Consider the following 17,228-nt stretch of genomic DNA (forward strand, 5'->3'; position numbering starts at 1 on the left):
AATAACCACATTAGACATTTCCAAGTCTCTTTAAAAGGCGAGGAAGTGGAAATGAAGTTGAGAGGGCCTGAGGCTCCTTTTAATTAACTCTGAAAATCTAAGTTACAATCCACAAACCACATCTGCTGTGTGTGTGTGTGTGTGTGTGTGTGTATACACGCGTGTGCGCGCACCAGTTATTACTTTCATATACAAGGTTACGGAAAGAATTTCTGCAACTCTTTTTTAACACAAATAGAGGTTTTTCATAACATGTAAAGAAGGTAGACATTTCCAAGGAATATTAAACTCAACAGTGAACTTTTTAAACATTGCTTCCTTGGTATCTTTTTTTTTTTTATTTCAGTCACTGAAAAAATAATTCACTAAGAGGTGTAAAAGAAGCAGCAGACTATTTAAACTTTGACCCATGGTTCAGATGCTGCCACAACTTATTTTTAAGCCGTGTTCCCAAACAATCAAATATTAACTAATCTGGTAATCCATTAAACATTCATTTATTTGTTAATTCAGAATGCAAACTGCTGTATAGTAGGCCCAGTGCAAAGTGCTAAGGCTACAGAAACAAACGACTCTCACTGAATCCCACTGCAGAGCAGGTGTCGTGGTGGATGTGGCTTCATAGTCGGAGGGAGAGAAGCACACAGCAAGGCCGTTGGCTGCATTTTCTTGCCTCCAGGAACTTTCTGGAAGCTGACAGCCAATGCATTAGGATGCATGGTATAGGGTGCCTCTTTGAGGGAGAAGTGAAAAAGGGAGGTGAGCAGCCCTTTCCCTGAGTCTCTGAGTCCGTGTTTGCACGATTGGACTGATGGGACACCTCAGAGAGATTAGTATTTTGCTGGAAGGAGAGAGTGGAGTTGAAGTGTTCCAAAGTCTTTACGCTTAAGTTGTTTTTTGCGTGGTAGTGTGGTGTTAACCAGTGGGTAGAGCCAGAACGACTTCTGGCCTGTCAGAACTAATTTAAAAGATTTTACTAAATGCTTCTTGCATCAATTTTTTTTACTGATTACATTTTTGCTTTAACTTCTTGGAGTTCCTCATCGTCTGTCCACCTTTGAATCAGTCAACCTTAACCTAACGTCGAGGTGCTTTTTCCAAGCTGTGCCAAGGGCTGGCTGCAGAGTCTGGCTGCTTGTTTTCTTTTTACGCTACTAAGTCTTCTAGATATGTTTCTTATGAATAATTTTAAAAGACAATTTGTAATAGGAGGTTCTCCCCTCACCAGATACTTTTGGAAGTTTGGGAAAATTATGAACTAATGCATATGCAATAATTTTAGCTATTTTGTTTCTAGCTTAGATTAGCAGAAATGCAAACAAATTAGGATAGGGGTCTTAACTATCAAGAAAGTAAACATGCAACTAAGACAATTTGTGCAAGCAAATCAGAGCCAGAAAACACTGTTCCATTGTCATCTTGAAGATTCCACTGGTCTGTGTCCTTCAGCCTTTGCAGATAAAGGAACGTGGGCCAGGCCCGGAGACCAGTTAGGTTTTGTTCAGTCCCAGCAAGTGGTGTCAGTTGTAGCTCCAGTGATTGTAACACTTCAACCCTCTTCTCATGTTCCTTTCTTAGCTGCCTTGTCTCAGCTCCTACGACAGCTACTGCAGCAATCAAGTAGCCGCCAAAGCTCTGCTGGACCACAAGAAACAAGACCACCGAGTCCAGGATTTCCTTCAGCGATGTTTAGAATCCCCCTTCAGCCGCAAACTAGATCTATGGAATTTCCTCGATATTCCAAGGAGCCGCCTGGTAAAATACCCTCTGCTCCTTCGAGAAATCCTGAGGCACACACCAAATGATAACCCAGACCAGCAGCACCTGGAAGAAGCTGTAAGTTTCTTTTTCTCTCCTGCCTTATTATGTTCCCCCATGGGACAGTAGAGGATTAGGTAAATGGGTGAATGAAGGGTCTCTGGGTACATGGGCTTCAAGAAACTTGAGTTCTAGGCCTGGCTGTGTTATCAATCATCTATTTTTTTTTATTTTGCAAGTCACTTCTCCTCTCTCAGTTTCCTAACCTATAAAATGTAGTGTTTACGTGCAATGCACTCTAAAGTTCCTTTGACACTACAGTTTTTTGATTCTGCAATCTGTTTGTTACCATTGCTGTGAGGGTCAAAATCTCTGTGGAGATGTTAAGTTGAATATCTTTGCCTAGTTAGCAAATTGGAGTTGCCTTTTACCTGAGCCCCAAAGCCCATTTTTGAAATCAGCACCCACTTAAAATGTAGCTCCAATCAATTGGATGCAGGCCTCCAGTGAATGTTTATCGAGATTGGGGGAAATGGGGTCTACATCATGAGAATAATGTGAACTGTGAGCATTCTGCCCAGAGAGCTGGGTTCTGATTGGGGTACTCGGCGGGACAGGCAGGGGACATGGTGGGCTGGAGGAGCAAAGGGCCTGTGCAGAGTGTGAAGATGTGACAGGACAGGTCCTGCCTGGGCAGAGGCATGGAGCGGTCAGCCAGAGGTTGAGGATAGTCTGAGGAAACAGTGGGGAGAGAAGGCAGAGGATGGGGGCTTATAGCTGACTATAGAAGATTTTAAATGTCAGTTGGAGACATTTTCTCTTTGTTGTGTTTTTGTTTTCTAAGTAGCTGGGCTTCAGGTTCAAATCCCAGCTCCACCGCAACAAACTGTGTAACCTTGGACAAGTTACCTCCTGGTCTGTAGGACGGGGGACAGACAAGGAGAGACTAGGGACAGTCCCTTGGTGCAGCTGCCCAGCTGTGCAGTCGCAGGAGCCTGCTCAGAGGTGGCAGTCGGTGTGGAGGCTAAGAGGCCAATTCATAGGGCTCGTTCCCTGACTGGGTCTGTGACAGTAGCAGAAAGAGGATGTGCGTCAGTGGTTTGAAAATCAGAAGCCTTGACCCTACTGAGCACCCTGCCCATCTCCTCCCAAAGAAGGGCTTAATAATAAGTAATAACAACAACACTAACAGTGATACCTGCAGACATTTGTTGAATACCCAGTAAATCAGCTCTTAGTTCATCTTCAGAGTAGTCTATGAGGTAACTTCTTGTTAGGACCATTTTCTAGATGAGGCTTGGAGGGGAAGACAGTTTGTCGGGCCCAGAGCCGGCAAGGGATGGGGCTGCTGCCTGAACCTGTCAGTGTAGATTGCAAATCCAGGGCTGTTTCCACTTCCTTGTGATCCTATACCATGGAGCGGAAAGCCTGGATACTCTGGGCCCCGTTGCCTTTGCAATTACAGAAAGCTGCCCACCAAGCTTTGCGGAGAGGCCTCGCTGATGCAGAGCTGGGCCAGTGCCTCCATGTAAGGACAGAGAAGAAAGAGGAAAGACTCTCCTGATTCATGAGGTGTCTGGCAGGCCCGACTTACACAGACCAGGCCCCCAGTCCAGCACGATGGGGGATGCGGGCACCAGGGATGAGGCCCATCTCACTTCATCATGTCTGTTTTTATGACTGGGAAGAGTGCAATAGAGTTGCCTCCTTTCCATATTTCATCCCAGCCAGTGTGTGGTCTGCAGGAATGAAAGCAGAGGGAGCTCACGCTAGTCTAAATAATTACTTTTTTAAAGCACACAGGCTTGCTTACAGTTTTATTGTGAAGATTTCTTTTTAATATGCAGCATGAAAGAATAATACTCTGTGTATAAAAAAACACCCAGTGAGCTAAAGCTTGAACTAAAAGGGAAAAAAGAATATGATTGTTTGCACCACTTTCCCTAGTGCATAAAATGTGATGCCCTTCTCCGAAGTTGACTCTGCACCTGGTAATTCAGGCAGATTTGTGCGCGAAGCATGGGAAACCCGCACTGGAAAATGTCTGCAAAGCAAGTCTTCTGAATGCCCACTTACACAACGTAGGCACAGCACTTTTTAATCTTCTTTTCAAAATCCTTGTGGCATTACCCCAGATGCGCAGAAATATTTAGCCCTGTACTCTTGGGAGCATGGTGAATGTTTGATAAACATAAATGTAGCTTAACTTACATGTTCCCTGAATAAAGTTTCCACCTATGAAAATAAAATTAAAAAAAACAGAGAACACTACGTAAATTGCTTCTACACCAAGCGTTCCGTCCTGTGACTTAGATCTAAAGGAGGTCTTGCTGCTAATGCAATGCATCAAGTATCACATCGTTATTAGAATTGCTTAACAGTGTTTCGGAGGCTTGATAGAAATTTCCCCCGAAAGAGAAATTCTTATAATAGGACTCTGTATATTCAGATATTCCGGGAGCTAGTTGTTTAATGTTTTAAATTCTCAGGATGGTTTCAGCCAGAAGATGATCCTGAAGGCTGTCTCTCCCCTCTGCCAGTTGCTGTTCCCCAACTCCTATAACAGAAAAAAATCGCTGCCATCAATGGGAAGAACAGTCCTGCTTTTGATGCAGCAGCAGTGAAGGCTGCTATTGTTGGTTCATGTCAGGAGCCTGTGAGGAGATGCTCTTACCACCCAAGGGACTAGCCAGACAGGGCTTTCAGATTCCACTTTGAGGATGATGAGTCCAGCATATGTGGGCTTAATCCCAGTTCAGTTAGTTACCAGGCATCTCTCGTCATCTCCCTTTACCGGCCCCTTCCCTTTGATTTGATGAGAGATGCAACAATAAATTTAATTTTAATGTACAACTGCCATGACTCTTTGCTCTTGGAAGTCTACTATATTTAGCTTTGTTCCTCGATGAAATTCTACAAAATAAATTCCTCTTAGGAACCAGTGCAGAGAGAGTAGACTCTGACGGTGTACAGGTGGCTATAAATACAAAATAAGATTTTTTAATAAAGCAGATCCAGAGTTACTATTATAAACGTACATATAGAATAGGGAATAACACTGATGGTTTCCATTGTTTTGGCTCTTTATACTTTCAAACACCAGAGGAAAAAAAGCACCTTTGAAAGTAGTCATAGCTGCCTAAGGAACCACGTGGTGTTTGAGTTTATTAATCTTCATGTGATATGCCAGCTCTCCAGTTCCTGAGTTAAATTAGGAAGTGAACATGTCTTTATGCCTGTGGTGCATCTTCCTTCTGGTTTCCTGGACCCTTGCAGGAAACTCAGAAAATTGACTCAAGTGCTGGTTAATGTCAGCTGCCCAGTTATACTTAATAATAATTAACTTATGAGTCATAACAATTAATGCTAAGATCTTTAAAAACAAGGAAATATATGGATTCTATAACATATTAAAAATGTAATAAATAAAAGGATAATGAATCAGTGGCTCAGGTACCTCCCATATAATATTTTTAAGCTTCTTGAGGATAGAGACCCTCCCGCTTCTTTGAATGCACCCTATGTTAACAATGAACAGATGCTCAACGAACATTAGTTTAATTAAGTTAAAGGATGAGTCATAGCTTTAACATATTTTGTGCAATTTCTTTTTTTGTTTGTTTTTTAAAGTAGCAGTAAATAATCAGTCATTTTTGAAAACCAAGAGGGGACCCTGGCTGGTGTGGCTCAGAGGTTGAGCGTCAACTTATGAACCAAGAGGTCATAGTTTAATTCCCGGTCAGGGCACATGCCCAGGTTGTGGGCTCAATCCCCAGTAGGGGGCATGCAGGAGGTAGCTGATCAGTGATTCTCCCTCATCATTGATATTTCTATCTCTCTCTCTACCTCTCCCTTCCTTTCCGAAATCAATAAAAATATTTTTAAATAAGCAAATTAAATAAAAAATAAATAAATGATCTTTGAAACTCTCAGTAGCTACAAAAGTATACAGATTATGCATCTGTTCATAGGCTACCGTCACCAGGCTTTAGCTCGGAGCTGTACGCTTTTCTGTCACACTCACGTGGATGTTCCAGTTATAACTGGTAGAAGTTTTCATCCAGTTGCTTTGAGAAGATCATTTCACTCGCATGTGAAAAATAATCACTTACCCATCTTAGAGACAATTCACTACCACTTCAACACGTTAAAGACCTGGTCACTTTTTAGCTCTTTCAGTTAATACCACCGCAAGGCAGTTGGGACTTTTGGTCTTTTCACTATTAGAGGACAGAGGAAGTCATTACTTTGCCTTTGATTGGCGTCTTAGTTTTTATTCAGCTGATTTCTTGTTCCTTTGTTTTCTAGTATTTTCTAACTTCTCGATGTACCTATGTGATAGAACAACCCATCAGAATTCACGCCCACTGATCACATCTCCGTGCCGTGCTGTTTTGGTTTCGTTTTGCTTTGCTTCATTTTGTATTAACAGAATTGCATCCGTCATTGCTTTGAAATCCCTCTGCCCCCTCACTTGTTCACATGTGCTGAGGCTTGGGCCTAAGTGTATGTCGTAGCTGTGAGTCCTGCCTATCGAAAATAGTACCTTATATCTTGTCCTCTCAAATAAGATTATTCATCAACATTAGTTTTATATACAATACAAATATCTGTATGTGTTTACAGATAAATGTATGTGGACATATGTATAAATACATGTGGATGTAGTGTATGTGTATAGATGGATAGATAGATACAGCATATTAAAAGCATTCTATTTTTCCCCTTTCCCAAAGCAGCAACTTGGATAACAGAATCTCAGAATTAGATCCAGGTGGATCATGGCGACCTTCTAGGCCAGCGGTTCTCAACCTGTGGGTCACAACCATCGGAAAACACATATAGCATATCAGATATTTACATTACGATTCATAATTGTAGCAAAGTTACAGTTATGAAGTAGCAACAAAAATAATTATATGGTTGGGGTCACCACAACATGAGGAACTGTATTAAAGGGTTGCAGCATTAGGAAGGTTGAGAACCACTGTTCTAGGCTGAGCCCCTGGGACTCGTTAGTGTGGGTGGCTTGCTTCCATTCCCCATACTCTTTTTGTTTCCATAGATAAACATCATTCAGGGAATCGTAGCAGAAATCAACATCAAGACTGGGGAATCTGAATGCCATTATTATAAAGAACGGCTTCTTTACTTGGAAGAAGGCCAGAAGGACTCTCTGATCGACAGCTCGAGAGTGCTGTGCTGTCATGGCGAACTGAAGAACAACCGGGGCATGGTGAGTGGTTACTCCCCTTCAGTGGTCTCTCCCTGGGCCTCCCCCAACACTTAATCCATTTGATGCTGAGCCTCCTGTTACTATGCCTTCCCTACCCAGGGTCATGTTCTTTAGACAAAAATGGCTTTTCCATTGTCTTTTATATCAGAGAATCACATATATTATACATGTTTATATATTATACTAGAGGCCCAGTGCGCGAAAGCGCGCGAGACCCAGACCCGCCCTGCACAAGCTGTGGGCCCCGCCTCCACCGCACCAGCCCCGTGCCAGCCCCACCTCGCCGCAAGTCCCGGCCCGCGAGAGGTGCTCCACGTACCTCCTGGTGACCAGTTGTTTGGTCGTTCTGTCGTTATGGTGTCATGACCACAGGCCTTTTATGATACAGATGGTTATAATCCTATATAATAAAAGGGTAATATGCAAATTGACCGAACAGCTGAACAACTGGTCGCTATGACACACACTGACCACCAGGGGGAAGACATTCAACACAGGAGCTGCCTCCTGGTGGTCAGTGCATTCCCACAGGGGGAGTGCCGCTGGGCTCATGGCTGACGAGTGCAGCGGTGGTGGTGGGAGCCTCTCCCGCCTCCACGGCAGCGCTAAGGATGTCTGACTGACGGCTGGGGAACAAGCCTAAGCCATCAGCCGAACATCCCCCCGGGGCTCCTGGACTGCAAGAGGGCGCAGGCTGGGCTGAGGGAACCCCCCGAGTGCACAAATTTTGTGCACCGGGCCTTTAGTTTATATATAACATATATTACAAATACATGTTTATAATTTATGTATACATATATATTTTTTAATTTTATGACCATAACATAGAAAGAATTTTGGAAAACAACATAGAGTTGCCAATGTTTTATTTTGTTTGATCATAACCTTCTAAAGCAAACACAGAACAGTATCTCCTCCCACTTGGATATCAGGAAACAGCGGGTGATCTCAGGGAAACAGCTCTCGCATGGAGTGCATTTAGCATTGTGAGAAGCTCTTTTCTTTCGTAGGATTGGTACCCATCGACAGACTGACATTTTGAGACCAATGTTTTGTTTTTTTAAATAGTAACCTACCTTCCATTAGCTGTGTATCTACCTCTGACCTATAGATACCCCATTTCTTGGCTTTTATTATTGAGTAGATATCGAAATTGTTCTTCCTCTCCTATCATGGCACCTTGTACAAGTCTCCCCTGGAGTGCTTACTGCAGTGGGTTGCAGTTCTCCACCTCTCTGTCAGAATCTCCTGTTACACCATACTCTTTGAGAGAGGACTGTGCTGTGTCAATTCCCAGAACCTATTATGAGTGAGTGAATGAATGAATGAGTGAATGCTTATATAAAGAAAGGATGAATTTGAATTGCATGAGAGTTCAAAATTCATTCAACTGACCAGGCTATTTTTATGTATAGTCAGTGGAAAATAATGCTAATACATGTTATATGTTATAATTTTTATGTTATAATGTAAAACGTATTTTATATAACATATAAATTTTATTATCTACACTATATATTTAAATTCAGTGTTGAGAAAGAGTCTCCACTTTTACTGTATTTTACCTTCAGTATCTTGGAATGAAAGCCAAAACTATATTTATATTTTAAATATATTTGTATTGATTTCAGAGAAGAAGGGAAAGAGAGAGAGAGAGATAGAAACATCAATGATGAGAGAGAATCATTGATTGGCTGCCTCTTGCACATTCCTAGTGGGATGTGCAAGCCCATAACCCAGGAATTGAACCGTGGCCTCCTAGTTCATAGGTCAACACTCAACCATTGAACCACGCTGGCTGGGCAGCCAAAACTATATTGAAGAGTTCTTAATCGAGCTGTGATAATTCAAGGAATATCATTTGAGCTGGACTGTGAAATGGCGTTTAAGAGCAGGCTTGGAAATGTTACTTGAAATCACTGAATACATGTCGCAGCACCCATTATCAGTGCTGCAGTGGAGGTAATGAGACCTGTCGCAGACCACTGCTTAGAAGGTGCTTCTCTTTGACTAAGGAGTGGCCGATGGGTAGAAAGCTGCATTCTGCTTCTTGCTGGTTTTTGGAAAGCACTGGTGGACTTGTAACACTGAATGCTCTGGCTCCTGACCACACATTTTTAGGAGCTCTGTGGGAAATTGTCAGGAAGAGGCAGTGCTCCATGGGATAAGAGCCTATTCTCTTTCTGTTCCTCAGTCAAGGACTAAGACTGGTTGGATGGGTAGGGCATTAAAGACGAACTCTAGTTCATTTGGCAGGGAGACAGATTTTTGAGAACAAAGATAGTAGTTGAGATGGGAGGTTTGTTTTAGCTATTTCCCCCCTCCCCAGTAGAATTGTAGAAATCATTATAAACAAAATCTTGTGTCAGGAAAAGAACCCAATTTCTTGAGGGCAAAAAGAAGCAGAAAATAGGAACAGGAATCCTCAATGAGCATTCATAAGTAAGGGATAATAAATCTTTGTAAAGATTTTCCAGATACTGCCCTAGCCAGTTTGGCTCAGTGGATAGAGCATCAGCCTGCAGACTGAAGGGTCCCGGGTTCGATTCCGGTCAAGGGCACGTACCTCGGTTGCAGGCTCCAGGGCAAGTGCAATAGGCAACCAATCGATGTTTCTCTCACATCGATATTTCTCTGTCTTTCCCTCTCTCTTCTACTCTCTCTGAAAATCAATGGAAAATACTCTTGGGTGAGGATTAAAAAAAATTTTTTTTAAAGATTTCCCAGATACAGTATAGAGCAGTGATGGCAAACCTATGACACACTTCTGACACGCGAACTCATTTTTTTGGTTGATTTTTCTTTGTTAAATGGCATTTAAATATATAAAATAAATATCAAAAATATGTCTTTGTTTTACTATGGTTGCAAATATCAAAAAATTTCTTATATGACACCGCACCAGAGTTAAGTTAGGGTTTTTCAAAATGCTGACACGCCGAGCTCAAAAGGTTAGCCATCACTGGTATAGAGTTTCCTCAAAAAATTAAATATGGAACTGCCTTTTGACTCAGCGATCCCACTTCTGGCAATACACCCTAAGAATCCCAAAATGCCAATCAAAAAGAATATATGCACCCTATGTTCATAGCAGCATTATTTATAATAGCCAAGATCTGGAAACAGCCCAAGTGCCCATCAGTAGATGAGTGGATGAAGATGCTGTGGTACATTTATGCAATGGAATACTACGTGGCTGTAAAAAAAAGAAGGAACTCTTACCCTTTGTCACAGCATGGATGGACCTAGAGAGTATTATGCTAAGTGAAATAAGCCAGTCGAGAAAGATAAATATCGTATGATCTCACTAATATGTGCAATCTAATGAACAAAATAAACTGACAAGCAAAATAGAACCAGAGGCATGGATTCATGGAACAGACTTGACAAATGTCAGAGGGGAGGCGGGTGTGGGGAACTGAGTAAAAGAAGGTGGAAACAGTATCCAAAGAACATATATAGCTAGGCCTTGGACACAGACAACAGTATGATGAAGGCCAGGGGAAGGAGTGTGGGGACTGGGGGGAAGGGGTGTGGGGACTGGGTGGAGGTGACCAAAGGGGCAAGGGGTTGGGGACATCTGTAATAGTGTCAACAATAAAAAATTGTTTTAAGGGGGAAAAAAAAAGATTTCCCAGATAATCTGAGTTCAAACTGTCTACAGTGGCTATAAGATTGATTTAAGTAGAAAGAGTATAAATATCTCTGATAATGTTTAGTGTGTACAACGATGGCCAATCCCTTTTCTCCTTGCCCAAAAACAAAAAGTTTTAACACATTTTTTGTACCACTTCTCCCCTAAAAAAGCCCTTCACTTGGTTATTTTGTGCTTTACTATGTTTTCAACTATTTTAAATGCCTATTTAGTCATTTTGATAAACAAACTCTCACTCCTCAAACCTCTCCTCCCCTCCTCCCCGCCACAATACAGAATTATCATTTGTGTTTCCGCCAGCCAACATTTGGTTGAGCTTTAGTTTTTGGTGTGAATGTGTGTGTGCATATGCGTGTGCATGCATGTGTGTGTGTGTCTGTCTGTGATGGGGTGGGGGTAGCTCTCACTTCTCCCAAATAGGAAAGTATCTGAGAATGCTGAATGTGCTTCCTCTGCCCCAAATCAAGATTCTAGATGGGTGACAAAGGTTAAGGGGAGTAATAGGTGCAAACTTCCAGTCATAAATGAATTACGTCACGGCACGTAATGTACAGCACAGGGAATATAGTCGGTTATATCATAGTAATTTTGTATGGTGACACATGGTTACTTAACGTAGTAATCACTTTGTAAGGTACATAAATATCAAATCACTATGTTGTATACTTGAAGCTAGTAACATTGTGTCAACTATACTTTAATAAAAAAGAAGATAATAAGATACTACCAGGAACAAGTTTATGCCAATAAATTTGAAAAATTATTTTCTCTTACTTCTTGAGTAATAGAAAAATACGTACTATTCTATAACAAAAAACAAACAAAAATTTTCAATGTGAGTTTCTACCCATTTCCTTTTTGAGACTTTTAAGTGGACAATCCCAAATACTTCCAAATACTAGAAAAAAAATCCCAGCTGCAAAGTGGTGGATCTTTTCACTTCACTCCCTAAGCATTTCCAACAGTGAGAAGAGTCTGGCACATGGAACTGAATGGAGCCAGTTTACCCCCACCCCCCCCCCCCACCCCCCCACCTGGCAAAATTGCTTTCATGATGTGGTTTGACACAAGCCTTTATTTTTGAGATTTTCTTTTGCCCACAACACACACATCGGTCGTCAGCCTTTTAAACACAACCTCTTCAGAGAACTGAGGTTCTGAGGAACTCAACTGAGGAGGACGACGTCTTTGATCTTCTTTCTCTTGGCTGCGGCAGCATGCTCTGGTTTCCCTGGGAATGGGCAGTGTTCCGAGGGGGGGTGCCTGCATGAAGCTGATAATCAGCTCTGTGGTTGAAGGAACAAGTGTTTTTTTGAGTTTTGGAAGAAGAGATTAATATTAGGCTTTGATATACCAGTCTTATCCTTAATAGACTACTAGAGGCCCGATGCATGAGATTCGTGCAAGAGTAGGCCTTCCTTCCCCCGGCTGCCCACACCAGCTTCCCTCTGGCACCCAGGACCCGGAATTCCCTCCCAGCCCTGGCTTCATCCAGAAGGTCGTCCACAAGGATGTCAGGTCTAATTAGCATATTATGCTTTTATTATTACAGATTATTCATTTTGATCTCTTAGAATTATATTGAGTAATGTAAACCAAAGTCAGGGAGGTACTATCTCCCCCCAACCCCTTCATTACCCCCTTTTATTCTGTTCCCCATTTTTATTTTTTTCTTATGGGAGCTGGGACCGTGTGTGTCTGCACAGGTTCCGAATTGCAATGTGAAGGCAGCCCTGGCTGCTGGTGTCTGTAGGCAGAAAGGCCTTCTCCACGGGGCCCTCGGGAGGCTCCTATAAGAAAGGCAATGGGTGCATCTGGGACCTGCCTGACTTCTGTTCACCTGGAGGTGGACTTGAGCCGGAAGTGTATAATCCAGTGTGAACTTGGTACCTGTGGACCTCTTAGTCCAGTAATCAACCACTCATTAGATTGTTGCCTAGGAACATCCTGTGGATTCTTCTCTTCTAGAAACTGCACGTTTTCCTGTTCCAAGAAGTGCTGGTGATCACTCGAGCCATCACCCACAATGAGCAGCTCTGCTACCAGCTGTACCGGCAGCCGATCCCTGTGAAGGACCTCCTGCTGGAAGACCTGCAGGATGGAGAAGTGAGGCTGGGCGGCTCCCTGCGAGGGGCATTCAGCAACAATGAGAGAAGTATGACGACAGTTTGTTTTGACCTGTTGAACGTTTAGTGCAATGGTGGTTCAGAGGGCGTGGCTGGCTGGTGAAAAGAGAAGAGCCATGGCCTTGGAGTTGAACTGCATCCCAGAGCTAGCTCAGTGCTTACTGATTGTGTAGCTTTGTTCAATCTCTGTGAGCCTCGGTTTTTCATGTGCAAAGTGGGGATACATGCAGACCTACTCCATAAGGTGGTCTTCAGGGTTAAGTAAGATACTGCAAGTGAACCTGCCTGCACATAACTGAACTGGTGCTTCTTAAGCTCCCTTTCTCTCTGTCTTTCTCTTTATAAAAGCGTGCTTAATACCAGATAGTCCCTAGGTGGATACCAGTTGCATAACAGTGCCTTTTGTAGTTGAGCTGGCAGGCTTGTCTCTAAAGAGACGTAAGGATGGTCGATTGGGCTGCGGGTTCGTTTGTACTTACCATACTCCAATAAGCTTCTCTAACTTGAGACTGAATAAACAAAGGCGCTAACCAAGAGAAGCTAAGATAGCCATGTCTATCGAGTATCTTCTACGTGTCAAGCACTCTTCTAGGCGCTAGTACACCCTGGTGAACAAACAGTTCAATGCCTTGCTCCTATGGAGTTTACATTGTGATGGAGGAGGAGATAGATGGGTGCTGTTAAGGATACTAAAACCAAGTAAGGGGATAGATGGGATAGCAGTAGGCGATCTGTTTTAGATGAGATGGTCAGGGCAGACTTCTTTGAGAAAGTGACATTTTGACTCTTGTGGTAACATTGGCATCATATTGTCAGAGTAATTAGGATGTACTACCTCTTAGCTATTCATCAGTCCTCCACCCTAGTGATGGTGGTAGTAGTAGTAACTTCTATTTCTTGAATACTGGCCCTGTGCCAGGCATTGTGACACAGATCCTTCTTGAACCAAGCAGTGCACGTGGGACCATTAAATGCCAGTTGATGTTGTTGTTATTAAACTAAATAAAATGTCTTGCATAGTGTGCACTACTGTTTTTTAAATGCACATAACTCCTGTTGAGATCTTAAAAATGTAATTTCATTTTTAAATGAAACCGAATTTATAACCGCTCTGCATCATTGCATATCTTCTCAATCACTGGATATAAATGAAAAGGTTCCATCGTGAAGATTCATAGGCATGTTTTGATGTTACAGAGAGCTTCTGAAACTTGAAATGCTCTCTAGGTGAGGAAATTGTTGAAATTACAGACTACCAGGCACACCCTAGACCTAAGTGATTCCGAATCTCTAAGGGTAGAACCCGGGTATCTATGTTTTTAATAAGCTCCCCAGGGCATTTTGATAATGCAGCCAGGTTGGGTGACCAGTACTCCGGAGTCCCCTGAAACATGACTTAGTTTTTTCCAGGCTGATACCCATTTGCTAGCTTCTGAGGGCAACTGAGAGCTAGACCTGTGTCAACTCTGGTTGACTGATGGTGGCTGCAGGGCACTTCTGAGCCATGTCCCGGATCCATGGGTCATATTTTGTAATCAGTCAGTGATGCCTGTGCCATAGGGACCTGGGGTTAGTGTCACGACATGTGTTATCTTGGCCTGGGAGGATATCTGTCCATTGACCTTTTTTTCCATGTGTTTTCATTTCTAGTTAAAAACTTCTTTAGAGTAAGTTTCAAAAATGGATCCCAAAGTCAGACCCACTCACTACAAGCCAATGACACCTTCAACAAACAGCAGTGGCTCAACTGTATTCGTCAAGCCAAAGAAACAGTGCTGTGTGCTGCCGGGCAGGCTGGGGTGCTCGACTCCGAGGGACCGTTCCTAAATCCCGCCGCCGGGAGCAAGGAGCCGCAGGGAGAAACGAAACTGGAGCAGATGGACCAATCGGACAGTGACTCAGACTGCAGTATGGACACGAGTGAGGTCAGCCTCGACTGTGAGCGCATGGAGCAGACAGACTCTTCCTGTGGGAACAGCAAGCACGTTGAAAGCAATGTCTGACAGAAGCAAGTACTTCCTGGAAGTAGCCCTGTGTCTTACCTGTACAGTATTTGCATTCCACTCATGGAACGGTTTGGAGAAGCACTTTTTAATATGTTGTGACCGTGTTGACCCACTCTCTCGTGTCTGTATCTTTGTCCCCAGTACTGTAACCGCCCGTCTGTCTGTGTAAGCTGGAATCTGTGGCCTGTTCTCCTGTATTGTATTTCGCAAGTGTCTGGATGGATCAAGAGGTACTTGAACAACTTATTTTCAAATGTCCTGCTGGATTTTTAAAAAACAGAAAAGGAGTCTCTAAACTACTGTTTCATGTAGATTCTTAAAGAGTCCTTCCATGTTTCCTAGTGCTTTTCTAGCTCTTTGGTGTGGTGGCTGAAGGCACAGAGGTTAGGGGGCCTTCCACACAGGGCACGAAGAAGGCACTCGTGTGCCCTGATGGCATTCGAAGGAAAACCGGGAAAGATCAATCCTGGCAGTGAACTTGATTCGATGTTATACAACCACAAAGCTTGTAAACATCCCCGGGGGCCCTAGAGGCTTCATTTCCAAAGGAAGAAATACCCTCCTGACCTTGTCATGTCATCCAGTGCAAATCTGATGCAATAATCTTAGGACATGAACTAGAGTCTGGCCTTAACAGGACCAGCACAAACGCACTTGTCAGCTCTGAATCTTGAACTGAAATGTGCATTGCACCCGGAGTCTCTGTCATCGTAGCTGGCTTGCCTAGGAGAGCCATTTCTAGCCTAAAACATGAGAATAAATCTCAGAGCGCCTGGGAAAACCCGGCAGGATAGCGAGGAAGCCCATCTCCATTGTGTTTCATCTGCCAGGGTCTCCACTGTGTTTCATCTGTTAGAGCATCAGTGAAGGGATGAGGAAAAAGGACTAAAACCGAGTCAGCAACTCTGTTTATAGAAACGTGAGAAGAATTTGGAAGAAGTACATTCATCAGGACCTTACGTGAGAAATAGTAAAAGAGAAAAGAAGGCCAAGCAGCCGGAGCCTCGGGCTTTCCTGCTCTGCTTTTGGGTCCTGAGGTTGCCCTCTCTGGCTCTGTGTTGGGAATCACAATTACCTTCTCCAAAGGCCAACTTAATTAAGTCTATGATTAATTAGGATCAGGTAGCCAAACTAGTATCTCTTTGACCAGCCTTGATTTACAGCACCAAGTGGGTCATAGACCTTTTAAAAAGTTAACTGAATACACACAAAAGCCCCTGCGAGTGTAAATATGAGGGGTGACCTGTGCAAAGTTATACCCACACCAGCACTAGTAGTGATGATGCTAAATTATTGCCAAAAAGGTTTTTTTTTAATCTTCTGTGTCAAGTTTACAGAAAAGAAAGCAGTAAATGCTATGTTGTCATTTTATTACGTACAGCTATCATGTGCATTCAGAGAAGCGGTGTAACAAGATTTATCAATATAGAAACAAGGTATATTACTTATTTTTCAAAAACAAAAAATATTGTGGTCAATTTTACCCTGTAAGCTTATTTCTCTATTTATAGATCTTAAACATGGTGAAATTTTTTTCCTATTGCAAGTTTATTTAAAACTGCTTCGTTTCTCAAGTTCTTACTGATTTGGGGAGTGAATGAACCTGCTGCAGATAGAAGCAGAGAGAAGGTGTTTGATGTCAGGAAAAAGAATGACTCGTTCTTTGCAGGAACCATCGGCCACTTTGGCCAGTGCGTCAAGAAAAGAGGTCTGTCAAGAGCTGACCTTCGGGAAGAAAGTCAATGAATGTTTTGATGAAATGAATGTTTTTGTATTATGGCCTTAAACTTTCTGGGAGTATTTCCAATAAATTACTTTAAAATGTTGTCCTCTTTGTGTATAGTCTATACCCTACAAACATCAAATTTCAACTACCTCCCCAGGAGGTTCTTTCCAAAATTTTTGCTTGTTCCCAAATGCAAACTTTAAAAGAGGGTGCAGGTTGAAATGAATGCTTTGCTTTGACCTATCAAAGCTTTTGCAGAACTCAGTATTTCTAAGATCATTCTCTGCTCATCCACTTACCCATTTATTAGTTTTTAACAACTATATCTTGAATCTGTACTATGTGTCAAGTGATAAATCGGAATTCTTATAGACAAGAAGTATTGGATCTCACTGTTAGCATAGGTGACTGTTGAAGCACTCAAGACTAAACAATAGAAGGCAAATTTCACTTTGAAATTCTTTGGTTAGTTTTATAGTAAAACCTTGATACAATGGACTAATTTGAGTGGGGGTTGTCCGTTAAAGCTGAAAGTACATTGTACAATAAAGTTGGTTTTCTGAATGCTTATGTTAAAAAATTGACAAATTAGTTAGCTTACCTGTTTTTACTTAGGTAGACAGGTTTGTGTAATTAATGTTAAGTATGTAGGAAAAGTTTAATTTCACAGTTGTCTACATGCATTATAGTAGTTTAAAATTTATACCTAATAGGTCTAGCT

At 42.4% G+C, this 17,228-nt stretch overlaps 1 protein-coding gene across 3 annotated transcripts in view; it reads left to right on the forward strand.

Annotated features, from left to right (window-relative positions):
* ARHGEF3 (Rho guanine nucleotide exchange factor 3) overlaps positions 1-16,607 on the forward strand; it is a gene marked incomplete at its 5' end in the record, with an annotated part of 148,650 nt that extends 132,043 nt beyond the window's left edge. For all 3 annotated transcript variants that reach the window (XM_081105969.1, XM_081105968.1, XM_081105970.1), the window contains 4 exons: positions 1,579-1,836; positions 6,824-6,994; positions 12,618-12,804; positions 14,426-16,607. In XM_081105969.1, coding sequence (XP_080962095.1) covers positions 1,579-1,836; positions 6,824-6,994; positions 12,618-12,804; positions 14,426-14,778 — 969 coding nt within the window. In that variant the 3' untranslated portion in view covers positions 14,779-16,607. The remainder of the gene's footprint in view (positions 1-1,578; positions 1,837-6,823; positions 6,995-12,617; positions 12,805-14,425) is intronic.
* Positions 16,608-17,228: the final 621 nt, after the last annotated feature.

The sequence above is a fragment of the Myotis nattereri genome (assembly GCF_964212035.1).
Source record: "Myotis nattereri genome assembly, chromosome: 14".
Classification (NCBI taxonomy): Eukaryota; Metazoa; Chordata; class Mammalia; order Chiroptera; family Vespertilionidae; genus Myotis; species Myotis nattereri.